We start from the raw sequence: 18,555 nt of genomic DNA on the forward strand, positions 1-18,555 counted from the left end.
GATGAAAATCATAATTCCATGCTGCAAGGAAAAAAAAAAAAAAACCAAATCAACTCTAAAATCTACTAAGAAAGGAAAATTTCCACAGGACTGGCCCTTAGATAGTGCAAGATTCATGTCCTTGACCCTTCACTGATTCTCCCATCAAAACCATAACTGGTGTTCTAAGAACTTCCAGCAACTTTTGGGGACGGGTGAATGACAGACCAAAAATGTTGGACATATCTCTTGGCAGCTTCAAAGTCTATCACAAGCAGGGGAATGAAAGAGAGGAATGTCTCCATTATTGTGTGTAAAAAATGAGCATGGTACCACTTAAAAGTATCTGGAAATACCTTATCCTTATAGGTTTTTACCAGAACTTTGACATTGACCACTGGAAACCTTGTAAGTCACTGGCAACAATTCAAAGGCAGCTGATAGCAAACACAGCAGCACAGATTTCACTTGGTTCCTACACAACACTGCGTCAAAGACCCAGGAGCACCATGGCATTGAGCTACTACATGTACACTTGGTCCTTTTCACCCTAAGAAATGATAAATGAAGTTTAGACTCCGTAGAGCCCAGCTGTTTTATTTTAAGAAGTCTATTGCTAAAAGACCAACAAGTTCAAAATTTAAAAAAAAAAAAAAAGAAAAAAAAGAAAAAAAAGGGAAGAAACAAAAGCAGCTATTGTAAAACAATAAGCCTGGGCACTGAAGAGAATGCTGCAAGCTTCAATGCCACCCTGTATGAGAGTAGGAGTGGTTCACTCGGCTGAAAGTGATTAATTTCTTGAAAATGCTGAGGTCACGCTAATTGACATGACCTGTGTAATTAAGCAGTCTCTGTTTACACACGCAAAGCTCAACTGCTGTGAAGCTGGGTTTGTATGACAGAATGTCTTTACAAGTCAAGAGATCAACAACCTTTCCTATGTCCTACTTCCCCGCCGACACAGCTCCTGATTGCTGTTCTGAAGGAACACACACAGGCATTTCCATATGAAAATCAGCCTGGAGCCTGGGTGAGCACAGCCCCAGCAGAGTGTACATGTTGTGAAGCAAGCTCTGACAGGCCCCAGGGGTGACTGCTCGGACTAAACCTCCGTGCTGGTGAGAGTCCTTTTCCCACATTCTCTTTCCGTGGCAATGCCCTCTGGAATCACAGGAGAAACGTGACAGAGGGAGGAGTGTGGGGTGAGAAGCTGAGGGCTCTGCCATGCTAATGCTGGCTTTTACACTGATTAATTTAATCCCTGTGGCCACATCTCCTCACTTCTGCACTTCCCTGCTCAGAGGCAAATAGCACCCTTCTGGCCTTCCAGCATTGCTGCAATTAAGCAGTTCAACAAAAGACATTCTACATATAAATAATATTGTCACTTACATAACATTCAACACTTTTTTTGAAGTGCAACAATGCTGGAAAAGAAGCAAAAAAGGTCCTGAGGAACTACAGAAAGCAGATATATTTCGGAGTTGTCTTTCTCCATGTGGTCTGTGGGACAAATCTCTTGTTTCTTCCTCAGAACCCTGAGGCAAAGCCCCACAGATTCTACCATGTTTCTCCATGGGCTGTATTCACTCCTACCACCAAAAGAGAGATTGAGTCCTTTGACTCTCTATCCCGTATTTTTATTCAGCCCATACCCAGATAAAGCATTATTTCCACAGTTAAAGACCATGCCTTCAATAAAAGGGTTGGAGCAATTATTTCTCAGCATTGCCACCACTCCACTTTGCTGCCAGCACTGGGGAAGTGCATGTACAGACCACCTTCCCAAGGAACAGTGATGTTCTTCATCCCAAAACGAGCTGTGACACAGGTGGAACATAAAAAGATGTCCTTGGCCATCTGAAGCTGTGTTGATATTTCAGCCCCCAAGCCCCGGTGCCACAAGGTGCAACAGTGGGGAAATACCAGCTCAAAGCATTGCAAGAAAGAGACACCCCATGGTAGCTTTTTCCAAGTGCTGACTACAGGGATGGACCTTCAGCCCATCAATGCATATTTAGGACTCTTTACCACTGCGCAGGCGTAACAAGTGTAGCCACGAGCCTGATTTTATTAATTGCTCTTACACCTTCCTCTGCCCCAGCCAATAAAGAAGGTGCTCACCCTGTGTCTGCATGAAAACAAATAGCTCCCCATGGAGAGAGGAGTATCTCAGAGCAGGGGAGCCCCATAGCTGAAAACAACAGCGAGGTCATTCTGATTTTTCCTTTCCATGCTTTCCCTTCCGGTGGAGATGACATTATCTTCAAGAGTGCTCTCTTCCAGAGGAAGAAAACCCAACTACTTCCTGCCAATTCTGCTGTGACAAGAAGTCCTCAGGCAATATTTTGTGACCTTATGTTTTTAGCATCTTCCAGTGAATTATTAGGTTAGTTTGGGTCAAAGTACTTCTGTCCCTAACAGCTGCTGATTTTTAAAGGAGGAAGCGTGTCCAACTGACCTGGAATCGACGCATGTCTCGAGGGTTTCCTGCATTTTTTAGGCAATTTTGGTTACATTTGAGGAAAAATTTCAAGAAGAACCTGTGGAGAAAGAGAAACAAACATTAATGTCTCATAAATAGGGGGCAGTGTGTATAAATACAACATCTGCACATTTGGTCCAACAAAGACTTATCAACATCAGTATTCCCAACTCAAACAAATCACCCCCCTGCCCATCCAAAGAGGGAACGGAGATAGCATAGGCCCCAATCTAGCAAAACATGTGAGCACATCCTGAAAATTGAAACACTAATTTCATAGCTCTGTTGTGTCAGAGCCATTAAAGTTTGCAGTCAGTCCCTCTGTCACGCCAGGCTCGCTGTGCCATCCAGAGCAATGAGGAACAGACACGTTTTTCAGCACAGCAAAAAAGGGACAGAAAAATCCTAGACATGAAAATTCCCTGGGGTATAAATGGGGTTTTGTTTTACAAGTTTGCTGTCACCCACAAGTTTTGATTTAATACAAAAATACTGAAACTGTTCCATACAATTGAAATCTCCCTCCCAGGATTAAACCAAGTTTGTGCATAAAATTAATGCTCAAATAGTGGTTAGTGGGACCCAAATCCCTGAGAGGAGAAGGGAGAAGTCTTGGTCAAAAGAATGACTTCATGGAAAAATGAAATATTTTTGATGCAGTCTATTTCCTGACCATACACAGTTCACTGAAGTAGCTATATATGACCCTGACATATATCTCTAAGAAAAGACATTGCTTTCTACAAAGCCAAAGAAAAAAGAAAACATTTCACTGAAAATATTTCCTTCAGTGTTATGCATCAGTGGACTGTAAACTCATAAAGACAAGTCAATGAATAATAGTGGGTCTCCAATTCCAGGCTTCCTCCCTGAAAGCCAAAGTTTATCAGCCTTTTGTCCAAAATAAACTACAGACTAAGGTCTACTAAAGCTCAGCCATGCAAAGTTTAATCCTACAGCAAGTTAAAAGCCCAGTGTAACCAGGCAGGGCAGCATTACACATGCAATAACCATCAGTGACTAAGCAGAAGTTCCTCTGCTCTGTTCCCACATAGAGGAGTGGTGTGGGGAGCAGTTTGATCCTGTTTTACTTTAAATCTGAATGTTAACTTTTGCAAGCAGCCCTCTTTTAGCACCCCCAACTGAATGCTAGGTCAGCAAAATTTGCACAGACTGTCACCAAGAAAGGCATCACTGGAGGGTAAACAGCTTCAGAAAATCCCTTTTTGATGAGCAGCATTCTTTGCCCTGCTCTAGTTGTGATGCTGCCCCTCAACAAGACAAGTTTTGCTGCTTTTTCCTCCGCATCAAGAAAATCATACAAGGCAAAAGGCTGCAAGGATAAATGAAAACTACAAGGGACTGTTTTCATTAAAGAAATGCAATGTAATGAGGAGGATTAGCAAGTGTGATGCTTGGGATTATCAAGGACTAGATCTCCTGGCCCAGGAAGTCTCTTCTAGACCTGAGCTTCTAAATAAGAGCAAGCAATAAAATAAACATCCACCACACTAGAACAGGGGTTTTGGAGACAGTGTTTGTTTAAAGGAAAGAGCAGTGCAAGTCATTGCATTTCTCAATCAAGCAGGTTCTGATATTCAATAATGGAAAGGTGGTGCTATTTGCTGTACATGTGCGTCTTTTTAAGCCGCTAATGGCCAGCTGTGACAGCCTGACTCAGATTGTGTAGAAGGAGCTGTCAGCACAAATCTTGGCATCTCGGATCCAGACAACTGCTTGCCACCAGGCGAGGGTTTGTACTTGTGCCAGAACGGATTTTGAGAGACAAGCAAATAGGGCATTAATTCTGCCAAAGAGAAGCAAAAAGTGGGGAGAGCTCGGGATCTTACAGTTCAGATGATGGCTGTCCTGTCAGCAGCTCGTCATTTAGCTCACGAGCTATGAAGGGCACAGACATCAGATCCCTCTTGCCCTAAGCTCGCCCTGCCTCGCAAAACGCTGGCAGGACTCGGAGACCACCCCTCCACACGAGATTGCTCGCTGAAATAAAAAGCCTGGCCATCTGTTCAGAGGCAAAGACATCCCTGTCAGCTGGTGCCTACAGCCTCGAACAGGCCCTTATGTGGCAAAACCTCTCAGAGCCACTCACTCTATAGGGAGAAGCTGGCGCTGCCCTGGGCTTACCGCGGGATTTTGGCGGCTTCGCCAAGGGCCGAATGCAGCAGCTGCCCACCTGGTCTGCCACAGCTCCCGAGCAACACCCCGACCCCGAGGAGAGCTGGGGCATGGAGCAGTTTAAAATGGCTAAAAATTCCTGTAATGGCTTTGCATAGCACACAAATAACAGGCAGTGAGGGTTGGTGGGTTGTGTTAAGGGCTCCCCAAAAAACATGGAAAGCTCTTTGTGGAGCTCTCTGGAGAAACACTGGGCCTTCCCTCCCCTTACAAAGCCTGAGCTCATGTCAAGTCAAAGGCTTGGAATATCACTCTGAAATACAAGAGTTGACTTTTGGGATCTGCAAAACTCTAGCCCAAAGTTCCTCAGTCTAACTCCATTTGCACTGTGCTGTAAACCCCAAAGGCTACAGAAGTTTCACCAAAATAAACTGCAGAAGAAATGAAGCTCATCTGTTTAAACCTACCAAAAAACCTCAGGCAAGCAACCAAGCAAACAAAACTTCCTTTGAATTAAACCAACACCAGAAAAAAATTAACTTGCAAAAATAACAGCATTTTCAGAGGAACGCGAAGCTCACACAGCCAAGTTCACTCACTGCCTGTTAAGCAAAAAAAAAAAGTCACCAGTTTACAGAATACATTCTGCCAAGAGCTGTATTTTAATTCCACTGAAAGACAAAACAAACTATAGGGCTGCACTTTGTTTTGGAACACACCAGAGCTGGAGTCCCCCCAGCCACACAAAGCATCCCACACTCATCCAGGCAAGAGCTGAGCAGCTCCTGGGCTGGCACTGCACACCCTGGCTGATGAAAACCCCCCACCTTGGCAGGAAGGAGGATGAGAACAGATTAGGACAAGAGCAGAGCAGTTTGATCCACGGGGCTCAGCCCAGAGTCTTGGTTCCTGCTTTAAACCACTTGCTCAGGTGCCTTCAAACCTGGTCCTGCCAGCGTTGCTCATTAACAACACTTCACTCTGCAAATATTTCAGATTTGGATTGACAGGCCTGGTCCAGGAGAAGTGCCAACAGAGCTGAGCTCTTTGTAAGCATAAACCTCCATCCCCATTTGCTTGCATTGAGCTTCTTCACAGTGGGTTATTTTTTTTTCAGTTCTAACTTTCCCTGCATTTGGCAGGACTGTGTACCATTAATGCTAACCACAGAGGATATATAGCATTAATACTCACTACTGGGGTCTGAAATTAATTTCCAAGATGAAAAGAAATGTGCAAAACACAGGAGCATCAATAAAATCTTCAACTCTCTCTCCAAACTTATGTGACTGTTGAACACCCGCTCTTCTGCCACACAGGAGTCAGTCATCAATTATACTTATTGCTACCATTGAAGGTTTGGGGTTTTTTTTTCATGAATCAACCAAAACATATTTTCTAACTCCCTTCCTGACTATTACCATCCCTGGTGTGAAGAGCATTTCTGCATGTGGAGCAGAGAAACAGTATCCAGCTCCATGCAAGTCAGCTCAGGTCCAGGAACAAGAACTTTTTACAGAGCACTTGGATTTAGTGACTCGCATTGGTATTAAACCAGAGAATTCCATGCATCACCTTTCTCCCACAGAGACATAGCTGGACTGTAAGGAAGGGAAGTTTGGGGGAAAACCAATTAATTTTAGATTATATTTAGGTGTCCTGCAATGCTGCTCAGGGCAGGTTGCAAAAACTGCTGAGGGAGTGAAGTTGCTGAGCAGTTAATCTGTGCCATGCATGTACTACAAATCCTTGAGTAACTGCAAGGTCCAGTGTAGAAATACATCCTCTGGTTAAATACAAACCTCTGGGCTGAATCAGGCCCCAAACTAAAGTGAACTTGTCTGCCAGGCAAATGCCCTAAAAAATGTCCTATTGGCTGTTCTGGGAATGTTCTCTCCTTTTGTCACAATCCAAGAGAAATTCCTTTTTGGAGATGATGAAGTGGTTTTTTCTAACGAAACTGCTGCATTTCCAAAAAGATGTTGGTGCCAGTAGGACTGTGCTCTCACCCTCTGCTAGGGAGGAACTTTACCCCAGGCCTGGTTCCTACTGCTACTTCCAGCTCCTGAAACCACCTCTGTCCTCACTCCTGCCCCATCCATCTATCCATCCTCTGATTCCCCTTGTTCCACTGATGAATCTGGTGAGCACAAGACCAGCTGGAGCTCACTACACTTGTTTAAAGTGCTCCCTGCCACTCTCTGCTGGCCTCACTGTCCATCACACCCCAAACCCTTTGGGTCCGTGCAACACCCTCCCCAACAGAGCGGGCTCTTTGCCACTACCACAGGGATTTCAATTAAACACCGGCAGAAATGGAAATCCAAGTAATGAAGATGTAAGAGGATTTTGCCTTCCTGCTTTTCTTGCCACTACAAATTAATACTCATGTTTATTAAAAATAATTCAAGAGTTAAATTAAAGAAAGCAAGCTCTGACATGATCTACGTTGGCTCTTCTGTCACTCCCCTGAAGGAAATTTGAAGGAAATTTAAAGGAACTCAAACACGAAGGCTTAGCAGTAGGATTTTCTTGCCATTGCCACAATAAATATGTCTGTGGGAGGAGAAAAAAATAGTTGGAAAGAAGACCTGCTGCATTCCTGATGCTGAAGAAAAGCTTGTTTGTTCCTGATACATTGGAGAAGTTGTTCAAGAACAGTTCCTCCATGTGAAAATACGACAGCTGTCATGGTGCCAAGGTCAGCCAGACCAGTGGCTATCCGGAGAGTGAGTGCTGGTTATACAGCTCAGACCTGGCTAGGGCAAACAAAACTGACAAAACACACCTTTTCTGTGGTGTAAACACATTTGATAGAAAAAGGGCAACCTCAGACTCCTGCATGAAACACAGCAGCAAGTATATGTGGTTTTGTAAAATTAGTAAAACCGAAATACACGGGCCGGGGCAATAATTAGCAACTTTGCATCAGATAAAAGGATAGCATGCCCATTCTGTATGGCACACCAATTCAGCAGAGTACTAAATATGTGCATAAATTTAAATATACAAGCAGTACTGATGGAGACAAAGGTACTACTCACACGCTTGAGCACGTCGCAGGCCCAGCTCTGCTGTCAGCCTGGTGATGCTACAAAAACAGTTGTCTCAAACAACCCCTGATGGGTATTTTAGCTCTGGTGAAAACTTGGCATATCAAGAGGTACCAAAGCCAGTACAAGGGTGAGCCCAGAGGTCACCAAGGCTGACAGACTCATTGCCACTGCTCTGTTTGTTTCTGCAGGATTTTTTCTGCACTTTTCACACACTTTTCTCTTTGTCAGGCTGTAACTTCTCCTGCAACTCCTGGTAACTTGATCTGCTCAGTAATTTGTGGCTAAAATAAAAATATAGGGAAAAATGCAATTTTATTTGGAAAAGCAAATTATCAAAAGGTAGAGAGAGTAGGTTTAGATTAGATATTAGCAAAAAACTTCTTCCCTGTGAGGGTGGTGAGGCCCTGGCACAGGGTGCCCAGAAAGTTGTGGCTGCCCCATCCCTGGAGGTGACCAAGGCCAATCTGGATGGGGCTTGGAGCAACCTGGGATAGTGGAAGGTGTCCCTGCCCATGGCAGGGGTTTGGAATGAGATGAGCTTTAAGATCGCTTCAAACCCAAACCATTCTATGATTCTATGATTCCATGATCAATGAAATGTCCCTTTAGAAACTTCAGAAGGACAAAGTTAGTTCTTTTCCCCTTTCAAGTTGACTCTTCCTATCAAAACTTCTGTTTTAAAATGGCAAAATTCCAAACATTGAAAAACTTAAGCTAAAATAAAGCATTTTTTTTATTCTTGAAGAATAATTTCTTTAATTTTAGAGCATTTTAAAATTTTATTTGAAGATTATTTTATTGGTTTTGGGTTTTTTTTTTCCCTGGAGGCCTTTTCACATACAGCTCCCCGATCATGTCAGGTACCTTATTCACAAGAGAATAATTGAAACTTACACTGATATTTACCAACATGAGGCAGAGCATGGAGATCAAATATAAGCATGGAGGCATACGTAGGCATAAACCTCCTATTACCCACATGTTCACAGCTGGATTTTACTTGGCTCTTTAGTCAATAAACAGCAGTAGCTACCTTTTGTGGCATTTTTACAACAGGAAATTTATTCTGCAGAAGAGAAATTAAACACCAGATACAGCCATCTAACTCTCTTCTAAACATAACCTCTTGAGTTATCAAACATCCTAATTAAGAAAAAAAAATCCCAAGTCTGCTCTCTCTGGATTCATTGTTCTTACTGATTCCAAATGGAAGCCAAATTAGACATGCATTTTGCATTTATGGCATGCTAAGCAATTCAGTGGTTTACAAAACCAACAAACAAACACCAAAACTAAAAGTATGGAAAATTATTTACTTTACTAGAAAATATGTATCTTCCTCCTGATCTGCAGAAAAGGTCCAAGAAAAGCAATGTGATGCAGAGAATAAACCTCAAGCAGTCAGAGCCTGATGACTGAAATCCTTCAGGCAGTGCCATAATAACAGAAACATTAATAATAATAATAATAATAATAATAATAATAATAATAATAATAATAATAATAATAATAATAATAATGTTATTTTTTGTGAACTTATTGTGGCTGTTGGAGCTCCAGAACTGCCAGGGTTTGCTGATATCAATACAGTAAATATTCAGTTCAGCACAGCAAATAGCTGAGGAGGCCTCCACATAATCACCAAATCAGAAAGTAGGATTGCCCAAACCAGCCTTAAATTACTCATTGCTCGCTTCAGCAAGTGCTCCCAGTCACTTTTCCTCAGCTCTGTGTGTTCTGCACAGCGAAGCACAGCATATCAATTTTTCATCTTGCATCTTCTGGACTCCTCTAGATGCCTGATACGGAGTTATAATGCATCACAGAAATTTAGAGTAGTTTGGGAAAATGTGTTTGGCATTTTCTCCTGTGAGTGAGTTAAAATCACAGGCAGACTGTTTTGGTTTCTTTACCTGGACTTTTAATAAGAAAAGAAAGAGATAACACCACTGAAAAAAAACATCACAAAACAGAATTAAGATTAGTCCAGAGGCAGGTTTGAATGTTCAATCTTTTGTAATTTAATTTTGCCCCCAGGTCTGACTTTTAAATTTTTTTTTCCTAAAATAGTGAAAATCTGAATTTTTCTATATCTCCTTACGTGTTGCCAGCTCCAGTATCTAAAATTTTTATTACACTTGAAGTGCAGCTGCCTTTCTATGACAAACAAAATAAAAGTTGGAAGGAGTTTATGCCATCTGTGTACAGGGGATACACAGGGTATTTGTTGGTAGTCATTGATGACAACTTTATAAATAGTAAAATTAATAAAATTCACTTTCCTTCAATTTAACTGCTTTTCCCTTCAGTATTTCCCCATTTCACTCCTATTACGCCCCTCAAATACTAGGGTATAAAAGTGAGTTAACTATTTTTATTTTTTACTGAAGACATTAGACTTCAGTCACTGGAAAAAACTACAAACCAGCCCTGTGGTCTGTCATAGTTCACACAATGCCAGTGAATTAGCAGCCCTGCCAGAGTCATACTTTAGCAAAAAGAGCCTCTGTTCAGTGTAAGTGCTGACAGATAACAGCAGTGCTGTTATTGCAATACGATATCAGCATTTGCTTCCCTGCTTCCTCAAGGTAAACTCCTGTAACTTTAGCATGGGCACCAAAAAGCAGCAGAGGTATCAAAGTCAGGGGATGTTGGAGAGCAGGGCTAATCCAGCCCTCTGAAGCTGCTTTTCTCACAGCAAACATTGTCTTTTACAAGACAAGATCAAGTGCAAAAATGTCGTGGAAGAAAGTCAATTGCTGCCTCCAGCTCCTGCCCACAACCTGCACATCCCATCCAGGGGTTCCCATTGTTTCACGATATTTAAGAGAATAAAGCCCTCGTTTCCTTTGCAGCAGGGAGCTCTGGCAGTGAGCACAGGATCCGGAGTGTAGTGGCTATTTTGAGAGCTGGAAGGAAGCAAGAGGCTGTTCAGTGGAAAGGCGGAGGCACTTTGAGCTGTGTGTGCAGTGGTTCAACAAGAGAAGACGTGCCAGGGGTACTTGAAGGGGATCATGAACTGCCCCTAAGGATAAAATGCTGCAGATTTGTGTGCGTGTGTGTGTGGGCAAGCAACCCAGACACTGTAAAATTCATTGGGATTTACCCCAAAAGGGGAAAAACTGAAGGAGAAAGGGGAAAATTTTGTGATGTGCTGGAGAAGAGGATCACCCTATGTGTAATGCTGGAGTTGTCATCAATAAATATTGCATATGTCTGATACCTTTAACATGACATTGAAAGAGCTTCATCAACCTCAGAAATAATGACCTCTGCAGCAAGCATGTAGAATCCAATCATATCTGCTTATATCACAAGTTTTGGATTAAGTGCTTCAGAGCTTTTCTTAAAGCAATGAGCCTTGAATATGTAGGGAAAAGACTTTGGCTGATGTCCTCTTCTGTGTCAGAGACATGTGGGAAAGGCATTGTAGGCTGTAGCTGCAAAGTTCTCTCTTGCACCTTAAAGACTCCTCACGCTCAGCAGAAGCAGCTACCTGGAACTAGCAAGGACACTGAGGAGAACACTTTCATCCTTGCAGAAAGCATCTTGGGACTTGTTATGACTACAGGTGGTCAGACACTTGACTTTGTGTCTCTCCTGAAAAACGGGCACCTCCAGCAATGCGGCACTCCCCGGTGTGACACCTCCTCAGCAGCATCTGAAAGGGAAGCCAACCTCCCACTGAGCCACCAAACGCTGCTTCCCACACTAGTGAGGCTTTTCCTTAGAGGACTCTTCTTTGAAAATTAAAAAAAAAAAAAAAAAAATTGTCAGTCTAGTGCTGCAGTGCCAAGAACTCCATCGCTGTTGCTTTTGTATATCCTGAAGGTTGCTTTTAAAAAATGGGTTTCATTACATGATGGGTTACAGCAAAGTGATGTCTCACAAGTTTTAAATTGAGATTTTTTTAAATGTTTTTTTGCAATGGGACATGGTTTTCTTAATCTCCATCCAGTCATTTAGAAGGCACGTTCTAATGTTCACCTACATGTCACTTTTAAAGCAAGAGACAGATACATTCTGTATTCCTTGGTAAAAGTTTTAGGTTATTCTTTAAATTCCACTTCTAAAGATCACAAAATAATTTTTAAAAGAGTATTTTTTTTCCTTTTTCTAAGGAAGCTTTGTATCAAATTGTAGGCAATAATGCATTTGAGATACAGAAACCAAGAATGGAAGTGGAGGTGGCAGAACACCCACAGAACACCTACTTGCCTTCATCCCACAGAGACTTATGCTTTCAAGGTGTCCAGGCAGAAAACTTTCTGGAATTTTAAATATGGTAATAGCTCAAAGTAATGATGACTCCGAGCCAAAACCCCAAATTGGAAAGTTCCTGAGCCCTGAGCAACATTCAGTCTGCAGCAGTGAAAGAGTGAAACAAATTCAGATGGGAACACGCACACCTTTTGTGAAGTTCTCACCCGAGGTTGGCATCTGAGCAGAAATAACCAGTTCAGACCCCATCCCGGAGACCCAAGATCAGGACTAAGAAATCTTTAGAATAAACTGAAAATGTCTTCCTGATGTGCAAGAGAGGCTGGTTTCTCTCTTGTTGAACTGTCTGTTCCCAAACTCCCTCACACCCATTACCTCTTAAAGGACATTGGCAAATGGCACCCCTTAGGCTGTATAAATCTCTGCAGAAGGAATGGCATAATTTTTCTCCCATCACAAACCTTCCAGTCTAATATTTGACAGCCTAGATCAGGTTCTGTCCAAACATTTATTAAAACATTTTAAATGATGAATATATCCAATTATTACTATTAATGCAGCTAATACTGACTAATGAGGGGGAAACACACTAGCTTGTGTCCCGCAATTCATTACCCCTGCCTTGTCAACAATTCAAAGCCCAAAACCTAATCATCCATACCGGGCCCTGTTATATTTCACACGTCACATTTAATAAGTCACTCAGTGCCTATAAATTAATGTAACATGTCGGCGTTTATGAGCGCGGCTTTGTCGCTGTTAACAAATGATGTGCTGGCCTGGTCTGCTGCAGCTCAGCAGTGACGAATGATGGAGGATGATTTCTCTCTCCAAACTATAAACTGCACACTGGGGACCACAGCCACACGTGGGCATGTGTGTGCACACCCAGGCTGGGTGTGGGAATGGCACAGAATATACAGATTTAGGTACACCTGTTACAGGTGTATTTCATATATTTTAGTGTATTAAATATTTTTTAGTCCAGTCATTGAATTTTATCAGCACACATCATAACTAGTCAGACAGGTATAGAGATGAACACAAGTTGCCACACAGGATTATAGGGATGTATAAACAACTCTTCAGCAAGTTTATCAAAAACACATCTCCTGAGTGTATCACATTACAATTTCACTCGCACCACTTTAAGCCTACCAAGTTTATAGATACTACCACTTATAACAACACAACACACAGGTGGGGCCAAATCTTGGGTTCGATTTACAGTTAGTCTGAACACCTGCAATATTTCCATTCTTAGTGCTTCCACAGCCAATCACAGCTTGAAACAGAAATGAAACACCACATAGTTGTACTGCAGAACGTGATGCTAAACTGCAGATGACTGGCACAGCACCAATACTTTCTTTACTACTTCTTGAGCAAAGCTGATTTTTTTAAAACAATATGAATAAAGCATAACTTGAAGTAACAGAGTATATTAAAAATATACATGTGATATGCATGTACTTTTAAAAACCCTTCTTCCAATTTTCATGAAAAAACTGTAAGCACTGGAAAGCAACAGGGAAAATGTTGGCATCTTTTGGTTACTTTGATTACAGCTGTGGCAGGTTCAGGATTGAGGAAAGACATCTGGATCCACATAAGACTGCATTAAGTACTGTGGGCAGTAATAAAACTGCATGTTGCAAATGCACACAGGGGCCAGGAGGGAAGTTGCCACTAGAACCAGCTTTTATGGAGCTCAACAGGTTTGGCAGCAGCAGAGGAAGAAGACAGATAAGGAAAGGACCCATGACAGCTGAGCTCCTCACCCCTCGGAAAGCTGACTCTTACCAAAGCACAAACCAGGACCCCCGTTTTGGTTTGATAACAAAGCTTTCCTGAGAGTAACACCAGTTTTACCCATATGGTCTCTTTTACAGTGCTGTATTCCATCACAGCAACAGATTCCTTATGAAACAAAACATCCTGAAATACACACAACAATGCATTGGTGATGAGCTTACAGCCAGCCTGGGAGAGACAGATTTGACTGAATTCTCTGGATGCTTTTTTTGCCTCTGTTGGGAAATGGCAGTCTGTAAAAAAGGAAGATTTGTGGGAAAGGATCATGTCTGAAGGTCTGCCAGCACAAAAAAAATTCTTAGAGAGAAACCTCTACTGTGACAAAACATCATCTTGAGAAAATTTGTAAGTGAAAGCTCTTCACTTAATCTCAGCAGCCATGACTCAATGCTTCCATGTCCTACTGAAGCATCAATCCTGAAGAGCAGTGCAGCAGAAAGTCACACTTATTTTCCAAAATCAATCCACCCTGGAAGGGCCATCCAGTGGTTACAGTACTAGAGCAGGACACAGAAGACCTACATTCCTTTCTGTGCTTGGTACACTTTGGAAGCTGTCGCGTCGCTTTCAGGCTGCTACAGATGCAATTAAGCCCTCTTAAAAGTCCTACTGCACATTTTACTGCATCTTTAGAAGTCAAAACACCTTTAAAAATCTACCTTTAAATCTCTCTGTCTTCTTTTCCCATCTTTAAAATAGGGATCATGACACTTCTCTAGCACACAGGTACCGTACGGATAGATAAAGACAAAGACACTTTCTAAAAGGTGTCACACACATCTAGGATTCTCTCATGTATTGTTGGCATAAAAAAAAAAAATCTTAGATATTTTTAAAGACTTCTGATATATAAAGGGGAAACGATGTAGGATTTCATAGACTTTAAATGTCTCTAAGAAAATTATTCTGTATAGGCTGGATCAGTGAAAGAACCACACTTACCAATTTGTTTTTCTAGGTCGTGTATGGGATTTTTTTGGCACTTCATAGCTTTAGAGCAATAGAGATGGTAAAATTCTGTTGAAAGGCTTGAGCATCGCTGCTCCTGCACTCTACACACTACTTCTTGTTCAAGGAAACCATTTGGGAGAACAATCTGAGATCAGCCACAACAGCAAAAACCAGTACACCAGTTAAGGCTCAGTGACACCTCGGTGTCCCTGAAGCCCATCATCTGCAAAATGCTAGAGGTCACAAAGACCCTAAAAAACCAGGACCACGTATTTTAACAATTTCACTGCTGAAAATTCATTCAGTAATTGCCTAACAAAAAGTGTCATTTTATCTAAAAGCAATATTGTATATTGTACATCACCCAACACAGAAATGATATGGTGCAAACCCCTCCTCCAAGTAACTCCGTGACAACGCCTATGCAAGCAGAAGTTGGGACTACTATTCCTGACCAAAACCAAATTATTAGAGCAGTGCAGCCCACATAAACAGCATTACCATAATCAAATAATGTCAGCTGTACAGCACCCCCAGCACCTGGGTTCTTTTAATCCCATTCTCCTCCCTGTCATTCATTTGCCATCTTTACTCCTTTCAGTCAAAAATTTTGTGGGGCAGCACGAGATGATTTGTATAGAAATCCGACCTACCAGAAGTCTTCAGGTACTACCACAAAACACATGACAGATAACAACAAACTTCATAATCTTTTGGGTTGTTTCTTTTCTTTACAAACACGTTAAGCTTTAAATGGACAGGAAAAGCAAAAAGTAAGCTAAGTGCCAACATGAAAGTTTGGTGACGTCTGCATGCCACAACAACCACACTTAGCTCTAAAAACTTTTAAAACTCCATGAGGTAAGTGGAGATTGCAAAGAAGTCACCACACAGGCACTGCTGGAGAAAGATTTAAAAACGTGAAGTAGAACTACCCTGTTGCAAGGGACTCATGGAAACTCTGAAATCTTGAAAAGGAGAGAAATCTGCATGACAATAACATTGTTTCCTTCTCTGAGGGACCCTTAGGGCTCACAAAATCATACAGAAAAGAACACAGCTCTTTTCAGTTCAGCCTATTGTACAGAACAGTGAATGTCACAAGTTTTATTTTATAATGATTTAATACAAAGAAAAATAGGGGCTCAGGCAGAGACATATTTTCCTCAAGAATTTATTGTTCACCAAAATGGTTTGTTTTGCTGAAACATTTCTTTTTGCTCTATTTTTTTTTCTAGCTTCGTTCTAGAGCTGCCTTCACCCACACTTTGCTTTGAGACAGGAAAACTTTCCATTGCCACCTCTTCTGTCACCTGCAGCCCCTAGATGTCCCCTGAGCAGTTGATGCTGCACCTAAATCATTGCTAAGGCACCAACACCTCTTTCTTCTTGCACCACACCTGTCTGGCTCCTCCCTCCCAAAACACCAGGGATCCCTCTGGAGAGACAAGGCAGCAAAGCACCACCAATACCAGACTCAACCCTCTGGCACCAGAAGCAGAATCAAGCCCGAATTCCAGGGTAAGGATCTCCTGTGATCCCTGCTGGGAACACAGTGGCGGCCCAAGAGGACAGGCGCATCCCCAGCCTGTCAGCTGGAGCAGAGGATGGTGCTGGAGACTGGGAAACAGAAACCCAGCTGGAAGAACATCCTTCCTAATCCCTGTGTGAGCAGCGGGATGAGCTGCACTGAAATGAACCAGCTCTCCTTCCCCCCAGCAGCAGCTCCAGAGAGACCCTGGCTGGGTGTTCTGTGTGATCCTAGGATATTCCAGTGCCACGCCAGACCTCAGCAGCCTTCCCTTCCCATGTGCTCCTACCGCACTTCCTAACCCCAGCAAGAACACAATTTATCCTCTTTACGTACTTAGTCCCTACTGTCATCAAGCCAGTGAAGGAAATGCCAATATTCTCCTTTCAGAGGGGAGGAAAATAAGTGACTTCACAAAAACATGCAAGAGTTTTTGGTAAAAGAAGGGAAAGTATTCCAGTGCATGGCTCTGCTAGGGACTGAATTTCTACTCCAAGAATTATTTCTTTCAATTAGAAAAGCAGAACAATTGAAAAAATTAAACCAAAACCTACTTCAGCTGCATTTTCCAACTAGAATTAGCACTTGGTTCAGAAAGCAAATAAGCCAAAAACTGAGCAGGCAAAGAAAACTCCAAGTGCATTGTATGTCCAAGCTAAACTGATGCAATTCCACATATTCAGTAAAAAAATAAAGTCAAAAGTAGGTCAGAAAAGCCGACAGAATTAATCACAGAAGAGATGAATAGGAAATTTGATGGAAATAAGATCATTTTTTCATTATGGATTCATACTCAGTGCTTAATTGAGTACAATGAACTTGAAAATACACTTGGTGAATGTCTGCATTAGCTGGACTTCTGAATGTTTGTAGCAGTTAAGATACACAAACTGATCAATAGTGTAAAACAAAGGAGCTCAGGTATGCATGTGTACTCATGCATCACTTCAATAAATTACCCTGGGTGTTAACACCGGGGGAAGGGAGGGGGGTGGATTTAGAACAATCATTTTGGGATCAAGAGCTAAATCATTTCAACCACATCTTGATTTCTGCAAAACTCGGCAGGAATTATGAGGCTTAACAGCATCTCAACAATTAGCATATTATAAATACAAAAATGATATATTAAAGTGAGAGGAGAAAAAGGCCAGCATTTTACACCTACAGTAATATAATTCCACTACTTAATGCAAAGTAACAGGCATTAGAGTGTTTGGGATCCTCTTGTATAGTGTTATCTGTTCTATCAGTAAATGAGACTATGTGAACAGTACAACCTATAAATAATTCAAGGCCTGAGATGGCAATTATAGAACCATGCACAACCAGCATGAATATTTTATGAAGGCTAAAACAGCCCTCAGAATGAATCATGGATAGATGAACACACACACATACACACACACTCAGCTGTTGGCCAAGTATTGCTCCCAGACATGGCTTATATCTGATCCTCAGTACATCTAAAAAAGAAAATTCCTGAACCCAAAAGTCAGAAGTTATATCTGTATTTTTAGATATTAAGAGATATTAAAAAAATAAATAAAGCGACTGCAGAAGAGGAAAAAAAAAAGTTATACTGGTGAAAGAAAATGTTTGTTTCCTTTCAAAGATTCTGGTAGGAATTCTAAACAACTTTTTCCTGTGCACAAAACGTGGTTGCCAAAAGCCAACCACAGTGTACAAACCGAGGGTCTACAAGGGCTGTGCAGCACCTTGGTCTGCAAAATCTACCCCTAAAGAAGGACTTGCCTACATGGAGATATTTTCCAGTAGAGATATACTGGTGTAACTCCCCATATGGACACTATTATTGCAGCACAAGAGCATTCACAGGGGAGTTACAGCAGTATAACTACTCCAGCATAATTATATGGGTATAATTATGCCAGTAAATTTCCCTGTATTAGTAAGCCCAGAGAAAACCTCCCTGTAAGGAGCAGGGCACTGCTGCATCCTGCCCCAGAACACAGCCAGGGGCCTGCAGAGAAACACATCTGGGAGCTAAAATCCCCAAACCCTGCTCCCGAGCCAGGGCACTCAGAGGCACATGAGTAAATCAATAACACACTAGGAAAAAAAAAAATAAAATAATCTTTTGCATGTCTATCATGTACATAGTCACATGCACCTACACACATATACGCTTTACATATATTTATACTATACATAAATATAGCATACATAAATACACATACTTTTATTTATATGAATTTACATTTTAGAACATGTGTTATAAACACTGTCTGATTAGTCCACGGATCACCTCCTGGAAATGAGGATGTATAATTTCTCCCATTCTCCCACTGGTAGAACTGGAATACAAAGTTAAAACACCACCAGCTATTAAAAGAAACTGGGCTGGAACCTAAATGACC

The 18,555-nt window shown here is 41.8% G+C and overlaps 1 protein-coding gene across 8 annotated transcripts in view; it reads right to left on the reverse strand.

The window, feature by feature from the left end:
* The window catches only part of EBF1 (EBF transcription factor 1), a 266,875-nt gene that overhangs the window by 96,894 nt on the left and 151,426 nt on the right, over positions 1 to 18,555 (reverse strand). For all 8 annotated transcript variants that reach the window (XM_066197371.1, XM_066197370.1, XM_066197369.1 and 5 more), the window contains exon 7: positions 2,441 to 2,522. In XM_066197371.1, the coding sequence (XP_066053468.1) occupies positions 2,441 to 2,522 (82 nt within the window). The remainder of the gene's footprint in view (positions 1 to 2,440; positions 2,523 to 18,555) is intronic.

The sequence above is a fragment of the Chamaea fasciata genome, unplaced genomic scaffold (genome assembly GCF_029207755.1).
Source record: "Chamaea fasciata isolate MVZ Bird 193981 ecotype frontalis unplaced genomic scaffold, bChaFas1.0.hap1 SCAF_15, whole genome shotgun sequence".
NCBI lineage: Eukaryota > Metazoa > Chordata > Aves > Passeriformes > Sylviidae > Chamaea > Chamaea fasciata.